Genomic DNA, 24,371 nt, shown 5'->3' with positions numbered 1-24,371 from the left:
AAACCATCTTCTAGAGTTACACAACAGTTAGAGGCTGAGGTACATTTTGTTGGTACACAACCTTAACCACTACTCTAGTATACAGAGATAAATGGTCTCAATGCTGGGTAAGCACCTATGTTGCTACAGGGGTACGATTTCTGGTTATATCCTGTTCCAGAGTAGCATTAGTTAAGCTAGTAGTGGTCAAGTATTATGCAAATACCTACTGCACACCATAGAATTAAAGAGGTGCATTAGTGAGGACATGTCCCAAATTACTTGTCAATACTTATATTCACAAGTATTTATGAAATTCAGCAGTTAGTCCTACACTGTTATTTGATTTTGGTACTCTTCTGTTTCCAGAGCCACAACATTCCAAGTCTTCAGAACAGGAAAAACTATATATATCTTAATTTTAGAGCTAAACAGAGAAATTTAGGGCAATGAGATTAAGATACCTAACTAGACATCCAGACTTCAAAATGTGTTTGTTTGAGCAGAAACTTCAAGTGACAAAAATGCATTTTGTGATTACAAAACCACTACATATAGAAACAATGTTCAGAGGAAGAATGTATGAATCCCCCACTGTGTTGCACAAGGTAAAAGCTATGTAATCAGTAACTCTACATGCAATACATACTGCCTCCCCTTCATCACAAGATGAGTATCTTAGAATCATAGAACTCTTCAATTAGAGATGTACCAACAGCCAAGACACCTTATAGAACTCCTTTTTTTGTTTTTGGTCACTAGGGAGATGCCTTATCCAAATTTAAAATATAAATACCTTGTTGATCATATTTAATGTGCACTCAAAAACAGCATCAAATATCTGAGGTATTTCAGCAGTAATGTGTCCACCCAGCTTGTTTACAATGATAGCCATAGTACTAAGTACTTCAGGTTCTCTAGCAGCTGGAACATTTCGCTGGTAGTCAATAAGAACTGCATCCAACAAGGGAGGAACAAAATTTTCAGCTACCTAATTGAAAGAGTAAACCATGATTATAACAATGCAGTTATGAACAAAGTCTGTAGCATACAGTTTATAGCAAAGCTACTTGTTTAGCAACAGGAGATACACTTCCTAAGTAGTGTATCCTAAATATATTACACTTCCACAAACTAACTCCCCATTCTCCATACCTACCCACCAGGGCTTCTCTTAAACCTCCTGAATTCCCCTTTAATATCACTCTCAACTAAAGTTAACTGTGGTATTCCAAACAAGGCTCAAGTTTATATCTGTACAATCATACTTTCTATTGTATTTTACAGACCTCCTGAACAAAGTTTCTGTGACCAACTGATTTGATCAATAGAACAATCACCACAGTTCTTTGCAATTCTGTCTTTATGAGTTCTGTATTAATCTACTTACCATCTGAGGATCATTGGACCTGCTCACCCAGCCAGAAATTAGTTTTAATGTTTCCCTTTTTACAGTCCTCATACTTCTAATCAAGGGTTGCTTTGTTACCATTTCACCTGAAAAGTTTTAAAGCTTCAGTTAAATCAGGTAAAGTATAACAAAAAGACCAAGTTATTTCAAACAGGAGAATGTTTGCCTTTTATGCCCTAACTACAAATGCTATTGAAGACAGATTAGGCACACAGTTCATTCTTGCTCCATACATCCAAGATGCCATTAAAAACTTCAAGTGACAGTACCCTACTTAAAGAGTTCAAAAAACAAAGCTGCAACTTATTTTTCAAGGAAGTGAAATCATATATGCACCTAACTATATGGGCTGAGTTTACATCTGATTCTCATTAAGCAACTGATGTGGGGAAGGAGGGTAGAACAATTAAATTCCTAATTTCATCCTTTTCTTTGTATGTGAAGTCTGCACTTGTCCTTAAGAAGCCTGGTTCTTGAAGTTTCTTCCCCCAGGTCAATGTACTCTCATCAAGCAAAACCTGATCTAATTAACTGCACAGCCATGCAACCATTACTGTACATGCAGAGGAAAATCCGTAGAGTGCAGCCAGAAAACGGCAGGCATCAGAGCCACCTCTGGCAAGACAGCTACACCTCAGAGGAAACTGCTGTCTCAGAAGTGGCTGATGAAGTAGCACATCAGTACTACAGAGACTCCACTGTCTCTAACCAGAACAGATCCTGGCCACTAGAGCTGCAGAATCAAAAGGTATCAATTGCTCAGCCAGTTTTTATTCTGAACTCTAAGAAGCTACTTCAAGGTAAACCACTCACTGCATTACCACGATTTACATTCACATTTTCATGTATCATAGTCTGCAAGAAAACTGGTCATAATACAGAATTCAGTAACCAATTCTAGCTACTACAGAAGCATATTAGAATCACAGAATTGTTTTAAGGTTGAAAGGGACCTTGAGGATCATCCAGTTCCAACCCTCCAGCCATAGGCAGGGACATCTCACACTAAATCAGATTGCTCAGAGCCAAATCCAGCCTGGCCTTAAAGACCTCCAGTGATGAGGTCCACCTCCCTGGACAACCTGTTCCAGTGTCTCACCACCCTCACGTTGAAAAATTTCTTCCTAACATCCAACCTGAATCTATACCCATTTCTAATTTCAGTTCCATTCCCCCTAGTCCTATCATTACTTGACATCCTAAAAAGCCTCTCAACAGCTTTCTGTTTCAAATTTGTTCATAGGTAGGTTTTTGTTCCTTCAAAAATAAGGAGTTCTTCATTTGAATAATACACACACATAAAAACCCTAAGTGAGCACTGTCAGTCATTCCCCACTACCCCAAACAATAAAATTAACACAGTATAAAATTAGTCTACTTGGAATGTACCCTGATGACAGACTGCCAGACCCTATTTTCAACAAGATGAAATTTCTTACCATTAGCCTGAATAGCTGCAGAAATATTTTCACTTAGGCACTTGTACACATTCAGCATATCCAGATAAATTCTTCCAAGCTGAATCACAAAGGGGTGGCCAACTGCTTTACATGCTCTTACATTTGTTTTTAGAATGCTACCAAGCTGCTTAACTGTTTCAGGATCCTTTAGAATATCAACATTCTGTTAAAAAAAATTAGTCCACTTAGTTTAGTTAATAAAACTCTGCTTTAGCTTTCAGTATAAAAAAGTAGTTTAAATGTATATTCTTTAACAGAGTATGTTAAGATGTCAAGGAAATTTACAGACCTTAATTTATATACACACACACACACTTTGGTTTACTTTTTGCACTTGCCACTACCTCAAACAGGTCAAAACTTAAACCGATTTAATTTTGCTTTCTCTGCAACAGTATTTTTGCTGCAGTGCTACAAGCAGTACTCTAGTTCAAGAGAAACACTAAGGAGGAAATAGTAAGAAGGCGAAGTTGTTCAAATGCAGTACATTCTTGGTTTAAGATAGAGTAAGAACATTAACTCAGGCTTGCTTAAGTTTCAAGATCTTAATTAGATTTAATTCCTAATGGACATCTTGTACAGTGCAAGACTGTTGTTCTTCAATGTGTGAAGAAACAAAGTATTTTTAAAAGACTGGACAAAAGCCCCAGAAAAATATAGAAATATTACTTTAAAGGAATGGTGGAAAGAGAAAGGATAAGCAAATGGTATTTTTAGCATTTAAACTTCGTTGTTAAAAGAAATCCTGCTTCTAAGCCAGGTTAAAGTGGGTCTTGGGGAAAAAAATACAAGGCAAAAAAATCAAACTATTGAACATTCTGCACAGTGCACAGAGTTGTCCCTTAAATCAGATAAAGATCAGAATTTGTCATTTAGGTTTCCTCTCTCAAAACACCACTTACAATGGCATGTCAAACACAGTTTTAGCCACCATTTAATAAAGTCTGCCATGGCTATGCACATTTAATGCCATGCCATGTGTAAAACAAACCCAGAGAAAGAGATATATTTCACATGTTTTCTTTACCAGAACAGAGAAAACACTTAAAATTTATGAGCTTACTTTTGTTGCCTGTTGAATTATGCTGTCCCATACTTGATTAGGTAGTAACATGTATTTTTCTATGAGATGCTCCTGCACAGTCTGGTCTGTCTGTGCCCCAATCATGTATCCTACTGCTTCATAGAAAGTGTGCACCTGATTGGAACAAGTCAAACAGAAAGGTTAAAAATGAAGAGTAAGGAAAATTCTATGCTGCTATGAACACTTATTAAAGGCTGAAAATTACTTCCACTACCTTTCCCCCCTCTTGACTTCACAAAATCCTTCTCCGTTCTTTTCTTCCTTTCATCATATATAAAAGGAACCTCCATTGCCTTCCCTACAAACACTACCACATACATCCCAGAGTTATTCTTCATTCTGCCATCATATACTGAAGTCAGTAAGCTCAGACATATGCTATTTAATTCCTAACTAAATATTACCAGACATTTAAACTAGATTACATCACTCCTTTAAGCACCTTTTCCCAGAAGGCAGATCCACTTTCCCCTAAGTTTCAGTACACTATTGCAACATCTCACTGTGTTACATGTGCACACTACTACTGCCTCACTTCACGAGCTGAGCCTTTTCCTGATGTACTTGCTGTGGGACTGCTTCTCACCCCCTTCACCAAGAGAAGAGCTAGAAGTATACCATTTTAATATGCTATTACTCTTTCCCAAATATGAGCCACAAAATTAAACTGTGTATCTTATTTACTTGTTAAAACATTCCAGAAATCCAAAGTCCAACCGAATACACTTTAGGTCTCCTTCCAAACATTCTAATTGAGAACTCAGTACTGCAGCCAGATACTACTGTAACTGTCACGGAAAATAAACTAAGGAATATAAGTCAAGCCTTGAAAGCAGCTACTACATTAAAATATGAAGATACTTCAGAAATTATCCACAACCACCAAATTAAACATACCTGCTGTGGCTGAAGGTCACAAATGATTGTATTAATATTGTTCAAAATTTCATCAATAAATGGCATGACCTCTCCCACTTGAACCTGAACAAAATGTCTGCGGCATTTTTGTGCTATTTTAATGAAGGTATCACAAGCCATATCCTGGACGCCATCGTGGGTTTCTAAATTGAAACGAAGTCAGTTACTGCTTTGTATTCCCACTGTCCCATACATCATGATCACTCTTTTTTAAATTAAAACAGTAAGTAAAATGAAAGTAATTACCATGCATAAATTCAAACAGCTTGTTGACTACTGTCTTCAAAAATTTCCAGTGAGCTCTCAAAAACCGTGGGTACTGGCCCACTATATACATTATATTTGAGGCAATAATGGCTTTATTGTCTTTTCCTCGCTTTTGTTCGCAGAGTCCCAGGAGATCCTACAACATAACATATTTTTAGTTTCCTGTCCAAGTTTCTCCAGTTCAATCAAAACCACTACAATGCAAAGTATATAATCCCACAAGGACGTATACGGAAGATAACAGAAAGGGGCCGCATCATTAGTTTCAAAGTCCAAAGGTCCAGGATGATGCAACTGAAGTTTCAACCATACCAGGAATGCTATTTTCACTTATGGAATGACCATTTTCTAAACATCCAAGCATTTTTTCAGTGAAGACTTCAACAAGCCTCACAGTAGGTAGTAATGATCAAACAGCTGCTATCAATTAATTCCACATCAAATAAAGTAATTCAGACAAATTCTTCTGTGTTATTTTGTATTTGTGAGATCCATTACAATTGTAATAAATGTCTTTTCATGCATGTACCCACCAAGAATTTATTCTGATCACTATTTGAAACGTGGCAAAATACCAGTGCCAGGTATTTAAGATGTGGATTATTCTGCCATTCTCCTTTATTTCATAAACAATCCTCTCTCCATCTCTTCAACATCCAAAACACTTCATCACAAATTGCACTTTCTCCCAGAAATTTTCACTATGAAAATGTTATCTGGATTAATGCATTATTCATGCATAAAGATTTGATCAGCCTTACAATTTCCCATTACTTCATTCATACCAACTTGCCTGCCCATCCAAGGGGCCTAAGAACACTTAAGAGTATTTTTGTAAGCTTAGTTGCTTGAGCATAAGCTACAAAGTGTGAGAAAGCTGTCAGGTTTGAATCACAATACCTTAATTACTGTAACAAGGAATCTTTTCTCGTCTTCTTCGTGCATTGCACCACTGATTGAGCCAATAGCCCAACACAGGGTATTCAAATTTTTCCATGACCACTCTGTTCCATTCACTTGATTATGAAGCTTTTCAGTCATGATTCTTTCTGTGTCTGCATAATCCAGATGTGTAAGATAAACTGAAAGACACCAACATTGAACAGACACCTTTTAAAGCAAAAACCTGGATCTCAGCTCCACAGGCAAAGTTAAATTTGAACCCAATTGTTAGGTAAGTGCAAGAATCCCTTCTGAATTCACAATGGCATTAGCTAAAAACTGAAAAGAGTGTTCATTAAAACTGTATTTTTAAGACATATGAATTTCATTGAGAATCTGTTTGTTCTGAAGGATCTCATCAAAACACCACATACAAGCAACATGAGTTGAAATCAATGTCTCACATACCAGTGAAGTTACTAAGTTAATTAACAAAAAACATATTGATGGTCTATGGGGAAATTAGGATCTTATTTTCTTCAGCACTTTCAGTGTTGTCAATCTGTTGGTTGCAATAACCCACTCTTAAAGTGGAGATGATGCTCCTAAACAACTCTAGATCATAGAATCAATAAGGTTGGAAAAGACCTCAAAGATCATCAAGTCCAACCTATCACCAACACCTCATCACTAAGTAAACCAAGGCTTCAAGTGCCACATCCAATCCTTTTTTTGAACACCTCCAGGGACAGTGACTCCACCACCTCCCTGGGCAGCACATTCCAACAGCCAAAAACTCTGTGAAAACTTTCTCCACACCTTGAGCCTAAACTTCCCTGGGGGCAGCTTGAGACTGTGTCCTCTTGTTCTGGTGCTGGCTGCCTGGGAGAAGAGACCAACCCCCACCTGGATACTACTACCCTTCAGGTAGTTGTAGACACCAATAAAGTCTCTCCTGAGCCTCCTTTTCTCCAGGCTAAACAACCCCAACTCCCTCAGCCCCTCCTCATAGGGCTTGTGCTCAAGGCCTCTCACGAGCCTCGCTGCCCTTCTCTGGACACATTCTAGCGTCAATATCCTTCTTAAATTGAGGGGCCCAGAACTGGACAGTACTCAAGGTGTGGCCTAACCAGTGCTGAGTACAGGGGCACAATGACTTCCCTGCTCCTGCTGGCCACACTATTTCTGATGCAGGCCAGGATGCCATTGGCCTTCTTGGCCACCAGGGCACACTGCTGGCTCATGTTCAGCCAGTTCTCAACCAATACCCCCAGGTCCTTTTCTACCTGGCTGCTCTCCAGCCACTCTGACCCCAGCCTGTAGCACTGCATGGGGTTGTTGTGAACAAAGTGCAGTACCCAGCACATGGACTTGCTAAATGCCATCACGTTGGACTCCTAGTTAGTAACTTGGTATTAAACACTCACTGGTCCCTAAAGCATTTGCATTTGATAGAAACAAATATATTATTGAAGGTTTAATGCCATAAACATGTGATCCTAACCCTGACATCCATTCAAGTTGAATTTAGGCCTCTGAATTTTTTTCCTTGCCTCAGAAAAAAACATTACAATACATAGGGACTGCCAATTCATTGATCAAATGGTCACAGTTAAGACCTGAAAAAAGATTCTTCAAGTTCAGGTTGAAATTTTGTGTTTTGGTTGAAAATACTATAAAAAAATTTCAGATTAAATAATTTTTGATGATGAGTTCTTGGTCTATACAAGACTATAGATACAAGTGAAGTAATAACCAACAAGCCTTCTTCAGAGAAGTCCTTCCAATTTACTAGCTTTCTGACAAATCTGAGGTTTCCATGGGTCTGAAACAAGTGCACAAAAGGACCATGAAAAGGTGCTGCTCAATGGGTAAGGCAAGGGATAAAAATAAAGCAGTGCATTATTACTTAATTATACAACATTACACAATAGAATTCAGACCAACACTGTCTCCTTTTCGATCATATATACAGTACTGCTTACCAATAATCACTTTACCCACGCATAATCCAGATCATAATCTAACATTCTGTAACACAGATGCCGCAGCTTCACAGACACTCGGCACAAAATACCAGTTAATACACTCACCCAATGTTTCTCTCATATTCTTATACAAGTTTATGGAATCTGTATCCTTCATGAATTCTCGTACTACTTCCCCTTGATCGTTTTCCACAACTAGGACTTCTTCAGGTTTAGCCATACGGCTAACCATTAGCAATCGAACCTGTAGTTGCAAAGGAAAGGTAGAATTGAATAAAGCTAACATCTCAATAGAGAATGTTCCACAGGTGTTTCCAGAACATTCTGCACCAGTAGTCTGACCCCTATAAAGGGTCCACCCAGCACTTAACGAGATTATCTTACTAAGATTTCACAGGAAAAAGTTAACTAGAAAGATATTAAGAACACAGCCTCCCGATACCTCGCTCTCCATGAACAGGCCAAGTAGTTGAAGAAAAACCTCAACCTATGAAGTATACTTTCTAGACCTCTAAAGAGCGTATGTGATACTAGGAATCTTTTGAAGATCTCTTTTTCTATAGACACACTTTTTTCCCAAACTGTAACACTCCAGCCTTTATCTGTTTAAAAAAACTAATACAGGTTAATAGTGGTTTTTAAAAGTTTTACATTCACATTATCTTAAACTGTATTAACTCTTCTGTTGTGTACTCATGTCATCTTAGAAGTATTTTTGCAATTGCAACACATTAAATAAGTGGAGATGAATCCATTACCAACTACTCCATTCATGTCACTCCTTACATGAAGTATAATCTCTAATTGAGGAACAGCATCTAAATCCTTACAGTACCTTTACTTCAGCATAGATTACCTTGGACAATACAGGCAAATAAAGCTGTCTCCTTGGAGGAACATCGAAGTGTTGACTTGGTGAAAGCAATGGAGAAGCAGATGTTGAAAAAGGACTTTCCCTGTAGAGCTCAGCAGCTAAATGATTCCAATATTCCAGACAAATCTTGAAAATTTCTGTTTCTTCAACTTCTGACACTAATAACATATAATGAAGAGCCTGGAAAAGTGTGATTTAAACATCTGGTTACTTATGCAGATACACTGCCATTGCTTCAAGCTCACTTATCCAAATGCTGATAAAATGCCAAATTAAAAGGTCTGAGGTATTAATGTTGCAGTGACATTACTGTAAGCCAGACAACCAGCAGAGCAACTCAAAAAAAGCACTCTGTCAACTACTGCTGTTTTCAATGGTTTTTTCCCAGTTCTTAGAGATAAGTAGCCTGAAGACATCTTAAAAATGCCACAGCCAATATAAGCCTCTAAATTATCAAACTCACCACCTGTTCTTTTTTTTTTGTTTACAAAAAACCCCTTGATAAGCTACTTAAAATTGCTGCTATTCTGTTACTACTACTTTGATCTAGATCCTCATAACCTGAAGATCTGAAGGCAACCATCAAAGCCATACAGCTCACTTGCTTTCCACAGAAACCACCTATCAGAACATCTGTTTCTTTACCAACAGGACAGTCACAGATGCAGTTCTGACAGACATTAGAACTACACAGCGAAACATTTTTTGCCTAGTCCCTGGTGAAAGATATCAAAGTAGTAGCCCACCAGAGAACAAACAAAATGAGACACAGGAATCTAAAGACATTTTCACAGCTCAGGTAATATGAGCAACTCAGAGCATTTTAGATGGTAAAGGCCTAATTCAGCATCTGGAGTTGCAACATCAACAGTGGTATTCAAAACAACCATGTATTACTAGTCTTACAGCAATTGTAGTTTGCAGTTTCACTTGCCATAACTTATGTAGCTTCTTTCACTAGTCTACTCACCTCTAACAAATCTGTGAAACAATGTCAGAATACCTGATACATTTGAAGTGCAGGAATAAACAAGTTAGAATACCATAGAAAATTTTGAAGTAACTGAGTAATTATATTCTATTACAGTGCAATTTACAGAAGTGAAATCTGCAACCATTTTAGGCCAGCCTAAGAACTTTGTGAAATACTCTGACATACTGAGGTCTACAAAACTGAATCCTGGAGAATGTAGTGTAAGTCATAACGGACAAGAGAGGAGGTCAATACCTGAAAACTGCACCTCAACTAACACACAATTGCACAGGACATGCAACAGCTTCAGATCTTTATACAGGTCTTCCTAAGAAAGCTTCACCATAGGAAATTATTTTGAAAGCTTACAACTTGCAAGTTCAGAAATTATTTGGGAACTGCTGACATTGTTCTTTTTAAACTACTCCTTGGTCCATCTTCTAAATTAACTACACATTGCTATTTGCAACCAACTTAGTACTGTACATTTTCTGTATAGGTGTACCTCCAGAAAACATGTATTGAGAAAAGTTGCTGGAAAATGGATTAGAATACAGATGAAAACATTAGATTTCAGCTAATCCACCTGCAAGATATACTTCCCCCTCCCACCAGAATCTATGCTCCAGGTTTAAACTGCAGTTTTGTTTTTCCGTCTCTGCCTCAGGGCAGTTCCTCATCCTATCACCTCAATACCTGCACATGGCTTGAGTCAGGCCTGGGAAGTGGTGCTTCCAAGGCCCTATAGGGCCAGTTTCATCCCCTCAGAGATCAGCAGTAGGAGCTAGCAAGCAAAAAAAGTCCCCATAGAACAGCATACGGTTAAACAACATATAACTGAAAACACCCTAATTTGGTGATCTAGCCCCACAATGAGGTAAACCTTGAGTGTTTTGCAGTCATCTAGAATTTAAACCTTTCCAACCCTTCACTATTGACTGAATTTCCTGTAATGTCCACAGCTTTCACATTTTGACAGTAAAAGTGCACTTTACTGTCCAATTTGAAAAGAATACAGCAATCTCCAAGAGAAGGAAACAAGCAAAGGGGAAGGACCACTTCAATTCTGATTCTCAGTAACTCCTGGAAGATAACCGAATATTGAGGCCCTCAAGTCCCACCTCCAAGACCTGTAATACTACAATAAAACATTCATCATCATTTGGTACAGGTTTGCCATTAAGCTTTCCTGGTGTAGTCTTTATTAAACAGAAACACCCTTGAAGATTATATTTAAAACCTTCCAGTTAAACTTGGAGAAATAGCAAATTAGGCAGGAATCTACAAGATGGAAGCACTGATCTACTTTGAAGCAGTATTCATGAAAGTCACAGCAATGCCTCTGTAAGAGTTAAACTGAAAGTATGTAGAGACCCATGGAAAAATTTAAAAGAGGAATAAGTAAGAGGGAGAGAGAGAGACTTCAGTCTTCATACACTGTATCAGTATTCACACACTGAAAATAGAGTGCTAATAAAGCATGCTAGGAAAAAAAAGTTCTTGAAATTTTTTTTGTATTCATGCTATTGACTAATTATGAAATGGGAAAAAAAGTATGACTGTGTTCCCTTTGTGAGAGACTAAAAGCTTGTCTCTCCTGGTGTGACTCAAAGATAAAATCACTTGCTGCTTGCCCAGACAATAGCTGATGTGTGTTGGGCAGAGCCACTGGAAGGACTCTTGGAAGGTGCAAAGATAACATTGCTCACTGGACCACAGCTGGCCTCACAACAATGGACCGAGGCCACCTTCAAGAATATGCATAAGACAAGATAATCTCCACCCATCAAGTACCCTGGAAAGGGAGGATGGTGAGACAATGGCCCCTGATTTCCTGAGGGACAATACTTGGACACTTACCTAAGGACTAAAAACTGTATAAAAAGACTTGAGCAACTACTGGCTCAGAAGAAGAAAAACGGAGATGAAGGAAAACACAGAAGGAGGACCATGCCGCTGAGAAGGAAAGCACGAGAGAAAAAGCCCGGGACAATGCTGCTCCGCAGAAAAGAGGCCATGGTGCCTGGAAGAAGCAGACTGAACCCTCTCTCCGTGCCCTAAGTTCTGCCTGCTGCAACTCATGGAGCTAAAGAGGCTGCCCAGAGGACCACATTTCTTCTCCAGCCAAAGCCTCAGCACCCTTGCTCTACAAACCCAACATCTCCTGCAGCACCTTTCCTCCAGACTCAAACTGTCTTGGGGGGATGAGGGGTGTGGTAATACAATTCCTCCTCTTATTTCTCTCTTCTCTCTATTCTCTCTCTCCCCTTCTGATCTATCCACTTTATTTATGTAATAAATTGTCTAGCCATTGATATTTTGGCCTTGTTTGTGCCTCTAATTTCACAACACAGGAATATTCAAAAGAACTGAGTCTCTTTCCCTCTCCGGACCAAGACACCCTAATACAAAGATCTAGAGATTTTTAGTGTCACATCCTTTAAGCATTAAAATACACTCAATACATTTTTAAACCAGATAAAGTGAGGAACTTACCTCCATTAATGTTTCCCTCAGATTTAATCTCTTTTCTATTAGTTGACCATGTTCCTTGAGGAACGTGCAGAGAAACAAACTGAGATTCTGAATGAAGTTCTGTTCATCATCTTTTCCATTGGAGTATGCAAGTCGGATATTGGTATTTAAAGGAAGCATCTGATTAAAAAATACAGACAATACAGAGTTTCCCTTTTTATACAGAAGTGTAACTACTGTATATTAACAAATATTTTGCTCTTTTAGCAAAAAAAAAAAAAAAAAAAGCCCTTCTGCATTTTGTGGTATCCCCTCTTTTCAAATTTAGAGCATCATTTACAAATTAAGGGCATCTGTGGAAATGGAGGCAGCAAAGTTCAGGTACACAAAGTAACTGCTCTGTGCAAAAGTCTGCCTTAAAATTTAACTACATCAAAATCCTATAGCTCCACTACAAGTTGGGGGAAGAGTGGGGCAGTAAAAGAACCAATATGGACCAACAGTGAAAACAGAGGAACTAATTGTCAAAAGACTTCCAAACATCTGCTTAAGACGCTAATACAATGAGGAAAGCTACAAAGTCATGCGCTTGAACGTGAATTGCTTTAAGTTCATTATATAAATCTGAAGTATGGTATTTACATGACAAACATTTTATCAATTTAAACAATGTAACAGCAGCTGCCAAAAGTTAGTTAGGTCAGTCCCAATCTTAAAAGTCATGCAGTACACATTGTTAAATCTCAGCTTCTCCCATCAGACAGCACAGCCTGAGCGCTCAAAAGGCCTTAAGTTAATCAAAACCAATCTATGCCGCAGAAATGCAGCTGTGATCTGGAGTAAGACAAATGCACTGAGCATCTTCTGATCAAGCCATAAATACCACTGAAGAACAGTATTTTATCCTTTCATGAGCTCTACAATGAGTATGAACATGTAAACTGAACTAGGCTCTACAGAAGATTCATTTTGCAAAATGGAACACTCCAACGAGGTTTAGAAGAAACATTACCTGTTTTAACTGCATCATGGTCAGTGTAAAAAGCGTTACAAACTGTTCCTCATATTGACTTACACTGACACCTGCAATCTCTGTGAGGCACTTCAAAGAGACATTTCGAAACATGGGAACATTTAAGAACTGTTGAAAGAAGAAAATGAAGAGCATTACAAAACTGCTGCATGCTAAGCTTTTTTGCAATTTAATTTAAGAGCTGTCAATTTTTGCATGAGTACCTTGTATATTAGCGTGCTGATTAACTTGGTCTCAAATATGTATCCCAGAGGAATCCAGTTCAGAAATCGTAGCAAAGTTTCCAAAGTTGCATGAACTAAGGGAGCATTCTGGGAGTTTTCCTGTAAATGATCATTAGTGTTTATGACATTGTCAGGTATGATAGGGTGGAATTTTTAAACACTTCATTAAAGAAATAAGACTTACCATCACAAACTGGCACAGTTGAAATATCTGAGAAAACTCATTGCACATGCTGTAAAAAGAAAAAAAAGCATTTCCACATTCCATAAACAATCCTATATACTTTAATCAAAATGTGTATGCACTCACAGAACAGGTTTTGAAGACCTATGTACGTGGAAAGATTCACAACCCACCTGACTTTTACCAATTTTCATGGTAATAACATGTATTTTCATGAAACCAGTTTTGGTTGGAGAAGACCTTTAAGATCATTGAGTCCAAATATTAACTCTACCAAGGCCGGAGTTAAACTGTGCCCCTCAACACATCTCTGCATCAAAGTAGCTTGAAGTCTGTGCCTGCAAATTTTGGCTTGGGAATACAAGCAGTGCAGAATGTTCTCTTAAAAGGGCTGGAACCACCACTCAATAGATGCTGCTTGCAATAAGGTAGATACATCTCTGTGTACAAACAAGTGTGGTATCACCTGTCAGCGCTGCTTGAAAGAAGAATCAGTAACCTGCTCAGTCTCAAAAATCCCATTAGAGAGCTGTAATTATTCACTCAACATTTCATAGCAAGTGCAACTATTTAGCAACAAGTACAAACTCTACTGTACATTATTAAGATTTTTTTATATCTATGTATATACTTGCCTGTCTTTCAAGTGCTTAGCTTTCACTTGAGTTATCTGCCCACTGGAAAAATCAAAGACTTCTTCACTCAATAGTTTAAGGATCACCATATTGTTCTGACAAAGGCTTTCACTAGTCCTGCTTGCTCCCACAATATCACTTATAAAAGTCGGCCAGTGCTTTGGCCATTCCTGTTTCAGTATCTGTGAAGTGAAATACACATATGTTAGATAGTATCTACAAAACCAGAGACTTAGCAACAAGATTTAAAACTTTATGAACTCTAGCTTACCTGAACAAGAATCATATTCAGTTTCCCAATATATACTTTCTCTTTCTGGAGAAAAGAAGAGAAGAGGTCAGATTATGCATAATAGTCCCTTCCCTCTTCCTCCCCTGCAGAGAATTCACTTACTTCTACACATGTTGGATCAGAGGAGGTCTTGATAATTAGGCCAACAACGTATTTTTTAATACCTGCAGAAGAGTTAGGAATTTAATTTTCAACTATTCTAGATAACACAAATATATAAAATCGTGCTTTTGAATTCACATTCTTCACACTTTTTAAAAGGGAACATATATGCATGTGTCAGTAAGCATCTCTCGACTTTTGTTCTGTACTGGAAAAATCCATCTTTATCACTTCTGCAAGAGGATATTTCACAGTATGAAATGGCTTTATGCTTGAGCTATTTCAATAAAACAAAAGGAAAACAGACTAAGGATTAGAGTGTACTTCGTAATTTGCACCACACCAATCCGTCAGTTTTCTAAAGGCTGCACACAGTTTTAAGTAACAGTGCACTGACAACACTGCCCAACACGGTATTAAGCTAACATAGAAAGATAGTATCCAGCACTGCCCAGACCATGAAATATTTCCATCCATTCTACATTTTCAGATCATACCTCCAAACTCTGAAGTTGGCATATATAGCCTTACTGCCTTAGCCAAACATTTAGAATGGCAAGCCAAAACACAAGCAAGAGAGGCCTCTGTTCTTTGACTAATGCTTTATTAATAAAAAGTAGAGTCCAGGAATAAGTAGAGCTTTCTATGCACAACTTCAGTTTTGATGCCAAGCACAGAACGCTTGCAAAAGTTCAGAGATGCTCTAGTTTACCTCAGTGATCCATTTTAATCAAAGCAATTCCTACATACATTATTGGAAAGTGAATCCTTGTGCCAGAGTTTAGCAAACATTTCCCTGCAAAGCCTTAAAATAGAAAAACTTTGAACTTAATTCACCAATATAGCATAATGAATTGGATTTGGACTACTGTGCTTTCATAGCACACATGGATGTTTTGGATTACAAAATCCTAAATGAATTCAAATTTATTACTTTTGCTTAAGTTAACAACTGGGCAACTAGGGGCACATACTATAATTAAATCACTCATTTTGTTGTGTTATTTCTACAAATTTTTTATTACTTTAATTTCCAGCTCCATAACAAAAGAAAGAACACAGTAGAAAGGTAAAGCTTTATCTCCTAACCATTAACCGATTAGCTTCTGAAGACATGGAAGAATGGCTCCCCAAGTGACTTTTCAGAGTATACATATCTAAACCCATTCTTTACAAAAACATCTCACTCCAAGAAAAGGTATGGACAGAAGATCTGAAATCACAAACTATGTATTACCAGTAGTTCTACTTCAACACAGCTTTGACTGTGATCAATCCAAACATGCCAGCGATTAATCACTTCACACTGGGCAAGTAGCTCCTGTCACAGGGAGATTTAGAACAGATGTGTCTTTCACTGTTCAAATGTATAAACCCAAAACCTGGTTTCAAGGATTTCTTCAACAAGACAGTCAACTGACTCATGCAGATAAGCAGCATACATTGGAGACTTCAAAAAAATTGTCACTTTACTGAGAAGAATGACTTAAGTTGAAGACAATTTTTTCCACCTAGCCACTATTATAAACTTTAAAGCATTTCCACAACCTAATCCCACCCCCCCCGCCCCCCCCCATTTCAGGCCTGAGCAAGAAATTAAAAGAAAGCTTGGTAATTGCATGCTCATAAAATCTGGAAAAACTTGTTCTAGACTTCGATCCATTAGGTATGTACAGACAGAAGCTGTTCTACAAGTAGTTCTAATTACAAATGAAACTATTCATCATCATCAACTGGGATCAATCCACACTACTCCAGAAGAATGACCATTAATAACGTATCAGTGTCAGTTACTAGGTAAGGGTTATTGCCAAGCACTACCATTGGTCTAACATCACAGGCCTCCTGCCCTAGTATTTTAAAGCTAACAAACACACCGTTTGCTGAGGCATCACAGTAATTCACAAATGAAAGCCCTGAAATACTATGCAAACAGGTTTGCAGTGCCAGAAGCTAGACAATTGTAACTGTTTGCCAAACCACTGAAGAAAGCCTACAGTTGCAACTCTGCATTTCAGAAAGAAATTAGAAAGTGAATGTTGTTTTCAGGCTTCCATCTCCAAAGCTACTATTTCCCATCTTGCTTCATCAGTAGCAGTATGCCATTTAGTTGCAACTTGAATACTTTTAGATAGGCTCACAGGATGTTAGGGGTTAGAAATTACCTCCAAAGAACATCGAGTCCAACCCCCCTGCCAGAGCAGGACCACAGAATATAGCACAGGTCACACAGGAGCACATCCAGGTGGGTCTTCAAAGTCGTCTTTGGAGACTCCACAACCTCTCTGAGGAGCCTGTTCCAGTGTTTTGTGACCCTCACAGCAACAAAGTTCCTCCTCATGTTGAGGTAGAACCTTGTGTGCTGTAGTTATCCATTACCCCTTGTCGTATGACAGGGTGCAACTGAGAAAAGCCTGTCCCCTCCCACTTGACTCCCAGCCCTTAGATATTTATAAACATTTCTTAAATCCCCTCTGAGTCTTCTCCAGACTAAAAAGCCCCAGGTCGCTCAGCCTCTCCTCATAGGGCACATGCTCCAGTGCTCCATGCTACCACAGATCTGGCCTTGACCACAGCCACCACAATACTCAGAAGACAGAGCATTCTTCAAGGACCGTCTGATGTTAAAGCTTTACTCAGGACAATCTAAGATCGAAGGGAGAAGATCCTTTTTCCCATTCCAAAACTTCCACTGAGACAGCACTGGCAGACTGACCGACCACCTGCTCACAAATTTACTCAGAGGCTGAACTAGTAGAAAAAGAGCTATCAAAATAGTTTGGTAGTTCTAAAACTATTTCAAAACTATCTTCTGTCAGCTCAGCTCCCTGTACCATTTCACTAAAGGGCCAGAGAATCATCACTACTGGCTCAGAGACATTAGAAAGGGAACAGCTGAGGAGGAATGTTATCTGCAACAGTTCATTAGTGGATCAATATAGCTGCAACATCAGAGTATGTTGTAGTTATCAGAAAGGCTGGACATCCATCATTGTCAGAAAGCCTAGACTAGCATCATTAGCATTTTCTTTTAAGCAAAGTACAAAAAGTACTTTTGCTTAAGTACAAAGTACCCAAAAAAGGAGGATAGCACAAGGACATTAACTCAAGGACTTTCTAAAGGTTTCTGGCTGCATGTTAGATATTGTAGTCCTTACTTGACAGAGCAATAAACACAGTAAAATTGAAATGCTTTCTGGAGGGAACAAGCATTTTCACAAGTGACCCAATCAATGGTTTGAGTTGGACTGGGACAGGAAGGAACGTCACGTTATCCAACACTAGTAAATTCTGCAGTCTATATTGGTCAAGTGCAGGAAATCCTACAGTTCTATCTTTTGACATGCTTTCAGAAGCAATTACACACCTAGCCTGTGCAACCTGAGCCTGTCATAACTAAACACAGAGAGAACAAATCTGTAAACAAACCCATTTCTTATGCTTAAGACAGACAAGCACCTCCTTTTACACAGTTACACAGCAAAAAACATTTAATGATTGCTGAAGATTATTCTAGCTGGTATTGCAGATTTGAGTTTTCACTAGTTCACTAAAATTAACACATTATCTGCTTATGCTAAAGAGACATAAATGACAGGTCAACAATGTAGTTCAGCATGTTGTTTTCCAACCACAGTAAGAATTTCTAATCCTAAAGTTCATTTGTTCCCTCCGGGGATGTCTGTATGTATATATACTTGTACCACACTGTTTAAGTAGTCCCAAAATGTGGGCAATACCATCTTAATATTTAGACTCAAGAAACAATGCTTTTTCCATATTTGCCAGCAAATCATCTTTCCCCATTCATGCTGAACCAAATCAATCCAGTATATTTGTATTTCAGCTGGGGGGGTGGGAAAGACATGTCACGAAAATTGTTCTAAATGGCATAAGCATATGCTCTAAGTGCCACGTAGCTCATTCTCCCCTTCATTACACAGAGAATAAATTAAAAAAAAATCTCTTCATGAAGCAGGCCAGACATTTCCATTAACATATCTAATCTCTCCACAGAAAAATCTCTCCTACAGCAGCTTCCTCTACATCAAAAGCTTTATGCTTACTTCCAGGACCTTCCTGGGAACAAAGAAAATGACATCTCTCTCTGAACACTTCATCTTTTTCCCCCCCCTATTTCAGAATGAGGAAAAGTTGCACAAGCAATTCAGGTTTCATAATGAAGAAGTGCTTATCCATTCAAATTCAGAACGCTCCAGACAAGCTCACTCTGTTCACTGGAACAGAATTTAATTTCACATTGCAAGATTAATGAAACATATCACTGAACAGGAAGACCAAAAAAACCCCTTCATTTCTAGACAGGTTTTCACAGTATAAGAGAAAATCCTTTTGAGACCGTAGCACTAATCATTATTACATACTTTGCAAGTATTATTAAACAATCAACTCCAAAAAATATCAGAGTCTTAAGCAATTTAGTATCCCCTCAACCTGAGAATTTTTACTTGAGAATGGTAGTACAATGTTGTGGAAATAAGGCTAATTCACCACTGTCTTGGATGTTCTGGAATACACTACCCACCTGCCTTTCACTAAAGCACCCTCAGTAAGGTCTGAATGAAAACCACATTCCTTACACCATGAGCACACATATAGAGCAATCCAAAGCATTCTCTGAAGTACTAAACACATTATAAATAGTAGGTCTAACTCACTGCTGTAGTCCCAAGACTAAACATGCAAGGCTGGACATGCAGGTCAGGCACCTGATTTAACTGAATTCTGTGCCCCATAAATTCCACTTTTGCCTAGATAACCAGCTGGTTCAAAGTGCTAACTCTACATGCAAATAAATTCAAGAAGATAGTCATGAACTCTCCATAAGTACTTAACAATGTTCAACTGTCAAAATTCAGTGACAAATGAGCAATAGAAAAGCTATTTACAAGTTAAGAGCTACCAGGACTAGAAGACCTCAAGATTAAAAGCTATTTTAAAAGCAAACATTGTAATGGAGTCTATACAACACATGGGGGGGGGGGGGGATTCTATCTGCATTTGAAATTCCAGACTGGAAGCTAAAACTTCCCAGAAACTTCTGAAAGAAGTAATTACAAAACCCTGGCTAACCTCAAGGCCTAACAAGTCATTCAGATGCACAACTTCAAGTATGGCTAGTGGGGGAAAAAAAAAAACCAACCAAACAAATCAACCAACCAACCAAAGCAAACACCCAACAGGTGGTGTCAGTGAAGCTCTGTAATTAATGACATTGTTCCATTTCTCCAATAAACTTTAGGGAGGCTGTTTCAAAAATATTCCTTCACTGACTTCTCAACTCAGGCCTGTCCTTAACTTCAATTCTGAAGCACTACTATTGCTACAACGACAAAACAATTATTTTCTCATAAATAGATTTAGTGCCATCCTAACCAATACTAAGATTTGTCAGCAGTATTCACAGCACAAATCCTATTAGACATGTTGCTTTATAAAGATATAAGATAATAGTAACTTAATTAAAACCCAAATTGCTTTGTCACTAAGCATTATTTTGTTCTATCAAGTTTCTGTTTCCTGCACCTGCATTTCACTAGGTGCACTTCAAATAAGGAAATCCTGTGAGCTGATGGAATGACTGAAATTTGAATTAAAAAAAACCTCAGTTTAAGCTTATTTCCCAGGTAATCAAACCAGCTGAACAAGCTGTGGAACAGTTCTTTTGCACCAACTAGTATCATCAGCAAAAAAAAGTAAAATCCTACCACCAGCAGCCAAATGAAATTGGATTAGTGACCTACCCACCCTCCTACACCATTGAGACCAAGATGCATCCAATGTCATGGTATGTTAAATACATTTGGTTCCTCTTCTATAGAGGAGATGAAAGCAGACAAGCAAAAGCAAGCTAACTTATGTGAGGATTAAAGACAATTTCAGATTGTCAGTTTACTTCTGTCAAGGGGAAAATATTTTAAAAGGTTCATGTAAGGACACTCATTTCTTAGGATTATTTTCCCCCTCTGGTGTCTTCAAGACATACAAGTCAAGAAAATAAGCATAAAACAAAACTGATTGCACAACTGCAGATATTAACTTTATTTTGCATTGCAATACTATTAGTTACTGTTATTTCATCTTCTCAGGTGACAGGAACCAGTCAAATAGCACTACCATGCCTGCAAGGAGTTAAGTATCTCAAATATGTGAGTTCCAGAATTCATTCAGGTATGTATTCAGTAGTATCTTGGCATCTCAAGAACAGTTATGACCCAAAGCACAGCCAGCAACCTTACCCTACCTACTACTACTTCCCAGCTGTTCTATGCATCAAGCCCATGTCATTTTAAAACTTAAAATTACTGAATAATTTTCTGTATTTAGCACTTCTTCAATTCCACACTATCAAGTAAGCCTACCTCTGTGAAACCTCCTGTTCTACACCTCCCTTCACCAGCAGTCAGTACTAAGCTAAGGAACTGCTTCAAACTACTGACTCCTTACTTTCTCTCCTCTGCTCCCACAATCAGAACTTCCTAAGGCTGAAACCAAGTGCTCATAGCCAGGAAGGTTACAAGACCTGAATACTCCAAATTAAAAACACACAGATGACTTAACTTCAGGGTGCTCTCTTTGCCTCTCAAAAGAACATAACTGGGTCTAAGGCATAGTTGAAGTTGTTCCAGAAATCTACGAGCCTGCCTCCAACAATATAATGGATGTGAAACCTCACTTCTGCTTCCAGAAAGAGCTTCATTTTATCTGTCAACTTGTATTTAGGAGGCAAAAAAACCTGAGAATTGCAAAAATGTCTCCCTCTACACAGTTGTTTTCATAGACATTTACAATTATGTTTTAATCAATATAGTTTTAGAACAAAAGCACTGGCAGTAAAAATTTAAAGCACATATTAGCATTCTTAAAAGCTCACAGCACAAAGGAAGGAATTTAGAGTAACTGACTTACGAAACTAGTGTTTAGTAAAAACCCAAGTATAGAATGGTGACAGTCAGCATCAACAATTTGAAGTAGTTGTACTTAGTATTTGAATTCCAAGTAATCGTAACTTAACAGAAAGCTATGTGGACAAGTACCAATCCTGTACCATTTATCATAGCTACTGTCTAAAATTCAACTCATATTGCAAGCAATAAGGAAGGGAGGGAAATCACACAAAACTAAACCACAGCATTTATTTTAAGACTTGCAGATTCCTTGCAATGACTGAAGACTGGGGTTTGTCCTACACGGCACTCCCAGTTACAACAATCTAGTTGTATGCACACTTAACATGAATTATACAGACTCCATAGTATCTGACTGCCTGAAAACAGCCTCAGGTGCCAAGCACAGGAAACCAAAACCTCTACCTCAAAAGCCAGAGGCTAACCTCATAGGCTGCCTAGGGTTAGACCTTTTCAGGTAAGTTTGGCCTGTAAGTCAGTACAACACTTAAGTGATGATGTTTCAATACTGTCAGTCACACCTTGTACCTTCCCTTTTAATGTACAGAATTTCAAGTGCTCACCACCCCTCTGAGACCATTACTACATAAAGGAAGACATTGTTTCATCATCCAAAAAAGCATGGACTGTCTTACGACTTGATGAAAAGTTACCAGCCCAGTTGGTTTTGAATCTGAAGATTACTTATTTGGGTACTGATGGTCTGTATCTCAATACACAAAACAAGAAAAGACAAAAATCCCTCCCTACCTTCACACTGGTTCCTTGGAAGAATCTTCCATCTTGTTTTTATCACATTTTCCAAGATTTGCAGTCCATAATACTGAAATTGGAGAAGAACAAAATGTGAGTACATTACTGTAGGACTAACTAATTTTTAGGAGTCTCATTCAATCAGGCATTCACACTTAACAGCTAAGACTTCAAGATTATTAAACTAGTAATTTTATTAAATACATGTCTATTCACCCATTTACTGAGTTTTCATGCATTTATTTTTTCTTGTTTTATTCTTTGCTATACTAAGTCCTGCTATTTGATCATGCTCACACCAGGAGGGGAGGGGAAAAAAAGAAAAAGCCCTTTGGCAGACAATTTTGGCTATCTGGAAAAGAGAAAGTAGCAGCCAGATATGAATTTGCATCATAAATGACTGCTCAGACATTCACGTATAAACACAACCAGGCTCCTAAAATATTTAGCAGCTTGGATGGTCGCAAGCTTCCTATCGTTCCTCTAAGAGCTGGGAGGGGGGGAAAAAAATAAAAGAAAATAAAAATAAAGAAATCTTGTCCTAAGCATCACATTTCCTGACACTGGCACTTTCTAAAGAAAGTATTTCCCAAACTTCACTGGTATGTTACTTTAGGAACAGCAAGACAACCCACAGGTTTATTTAATTTCAATGCCCACCCCAATATGGCAGCTATTTCTACTATTTAAAGATGAACTTTTGTGCTCAGTCAAAGAGTAACAAAAATTTGAGTAAGTTCTTGGAAATCCTTTTACCTTTCAGGAATTCTTTCCTATGTTCTTACCCAAAACCATTACGTTTGCAAAGTAATCGGTAAGGCCAGTCCCTCTGCCCATTTGTCCCTACTGCCAACTCACAGTAACAGGGAAAGAAGTTTGTGATTGTATGATCCAAGAACTTTAATAAGCAAAACCCTATTAGCATGAATAGACAGAAGAGAAAAGGGGACGAGGAGTTTGATGTTTACTTTATGTGCAGTGCATTAGGAAGGAAAAAAAATAAAATACGATCATTGCCTGAAAGGTAAACTCAAGTTTTCACAGTACAAAGGTTGGCTGAGAATAAGAGTTCCTCTTTAAAATGGTTAGTTGTTATACAAAGTAGGATCATTAGAATTTCAACCAAAGGGATCATATAAACTTTGCTTCAATTCCAAGCACACAATGTAGCCTGTCCCAAACTACATTGTATTAAAATAGCATTTTTGTTTTTCTCATCTTAACATAACTTTCATTCCCTTGCTTCTCTATGGGACCCAAGTTTCCACAAGATACACCCTTCATTTTCAAATCACTTTCCATAACCTTGGGTACCAAATAAAATATGCATTAATAGAAATTGGGTCAATTTTTTTCCCCATGGTCAGCAGCAAAAGTTTCTGAACTTAATTTTAATTTGTAAATTTACTTAGTTTCTTAATACAAAAGCTAAATGAAATCATGGGAACATCAATAAAGAAAAATGTATGAAAATATTGTTCAAGCAAATGCTTCACTTCACAGGGTATGTTTTGGTCACTGCTATAAATTTATAGATGTCACCCACAATTATCTAGGCTCACAATACAAAACATACTTACAAAACCTCCTAAAAACACTGAAAATATAAGCAGTAATTAGAAAGTGCTGACTTTCCTGAAGCAGATCTGAACTCTTATCTTTTACATTCTACAGGCATACTTAGTCATAGCCCTTTCAGATAGCAGTTAAACAAAAGGGTTTGCTTCCAAATTTTTTTCCAAAAGTCAACTTATTTAGCTTTTAACACCAGAACCACAAGTCAAGTTTTATTCTCTAAAAACACTTAGCACCAAAGAAAACTTAAAACTAAGAACAGACTTCATCTTCACAATCTATCCCTCCCCCTTCCACTTAGGATTTCTCATATAGAAGGACAGTCACCTCTAG

General features: G+C 38.0%; 1 protein-coding gene across 4 annotated transcripts in view; it reads right to left on the bottom strand.

Moving 5' to 3' along the window:
* The window catches only part of XPO1 (exportin 1), a 42,859-nt gene that overhangs the window by 3,957 nt on the left and 14,531 nt on the right, over positions 1 to 24,371 (bottom strand). For all 4 annotated transcript variants that reach the window (XM_068153232.1, XM_068153233.1, XM_068153236.1 and 1 more), the window contains 17 exons: positions 22,461 to 22,533; positions 14,782 to 14,843; positions 14,659 to 14,703; positions 14,388 to 14,569; positions 13,753 to 13,801; positions 13,548 to 13,667; positions 13,324 to 13,452; positions 12,333 to 12,491; positions 8,846 to 9,043; positions 8,095 to 8,233; positions 6,020 to 6,201; positions 5,099 to 5,255; positions 4,832 to 4,995; positions 3,914 to 4,048; positions 2,830 to 3,013; positions 1,370 to 1,476; positions 776 to 970 (listed from right to left, as the gene is read on the bottom strand). In XM_068153232.1, the coding sequence (XP_068009333.1) occupies positions 776 to 970; positions 1,370 to 1,476; positions 2,830 to 3,013; positions 3,914 to 4,048; positions 4,832 to 4,995; positions 5,099 to 5,255; positions 6,020 to 6,201; positions 8,095 to 8,233; positions 8,846 to 9,043; positions 12,333 to 12,491; positions 13,324 to 13,452; positions 13,548 to 13,667; positions 13,753 to 13,801; positions 14,388 to 14,569; positions 14,659 to 14,703; positions 14,782 to 14,843; positions 22,461 to 22,533 (2,280 nt within the window). The remainder of the gene's footprint in view (positions 1 to 775; positions 971 to 1,369; positions 1,477 to 2,829; positions 3,014 to 3,913; positions 4,049 to 4,831; positions 4,996 to 5,098; positions 5,256 to 6,019; positions 6,202 to 8,094; positions 8,234 to 8,845; positions 9,044 to 12,332; positions 12,492 to 13,323; positions 13,453 to 13,547; positions 13,668 to 13,752; positions 13,802 to 14,387; positions 14,570 to 14,658; positions 14,704 to 14,781; positions 14,844 to 22,460; positions 22,534 to 24,371) is intronic.

Source organism: Melanerpes formicivorus, unplaced genomic scaffold (assembly GCF_026170545.1).
Source record: "Melanerpes formicivorus ecotype bairdi unplaced genomic scaffold, bMelFor1.0.p_v2 SCAF_25, whole genome shotgun sequence".
Taxonomy (NCBI): Eukaryota; Metazoa; Chordata; class Aves; order Piciformes; family Picidae; genus Melanerpes; species Melanerpes formicivorus.
Note: the sequence above shows the minus strand (reverse complement) of the source record. Positions and strands in the feature narration are given on the sequence as shown.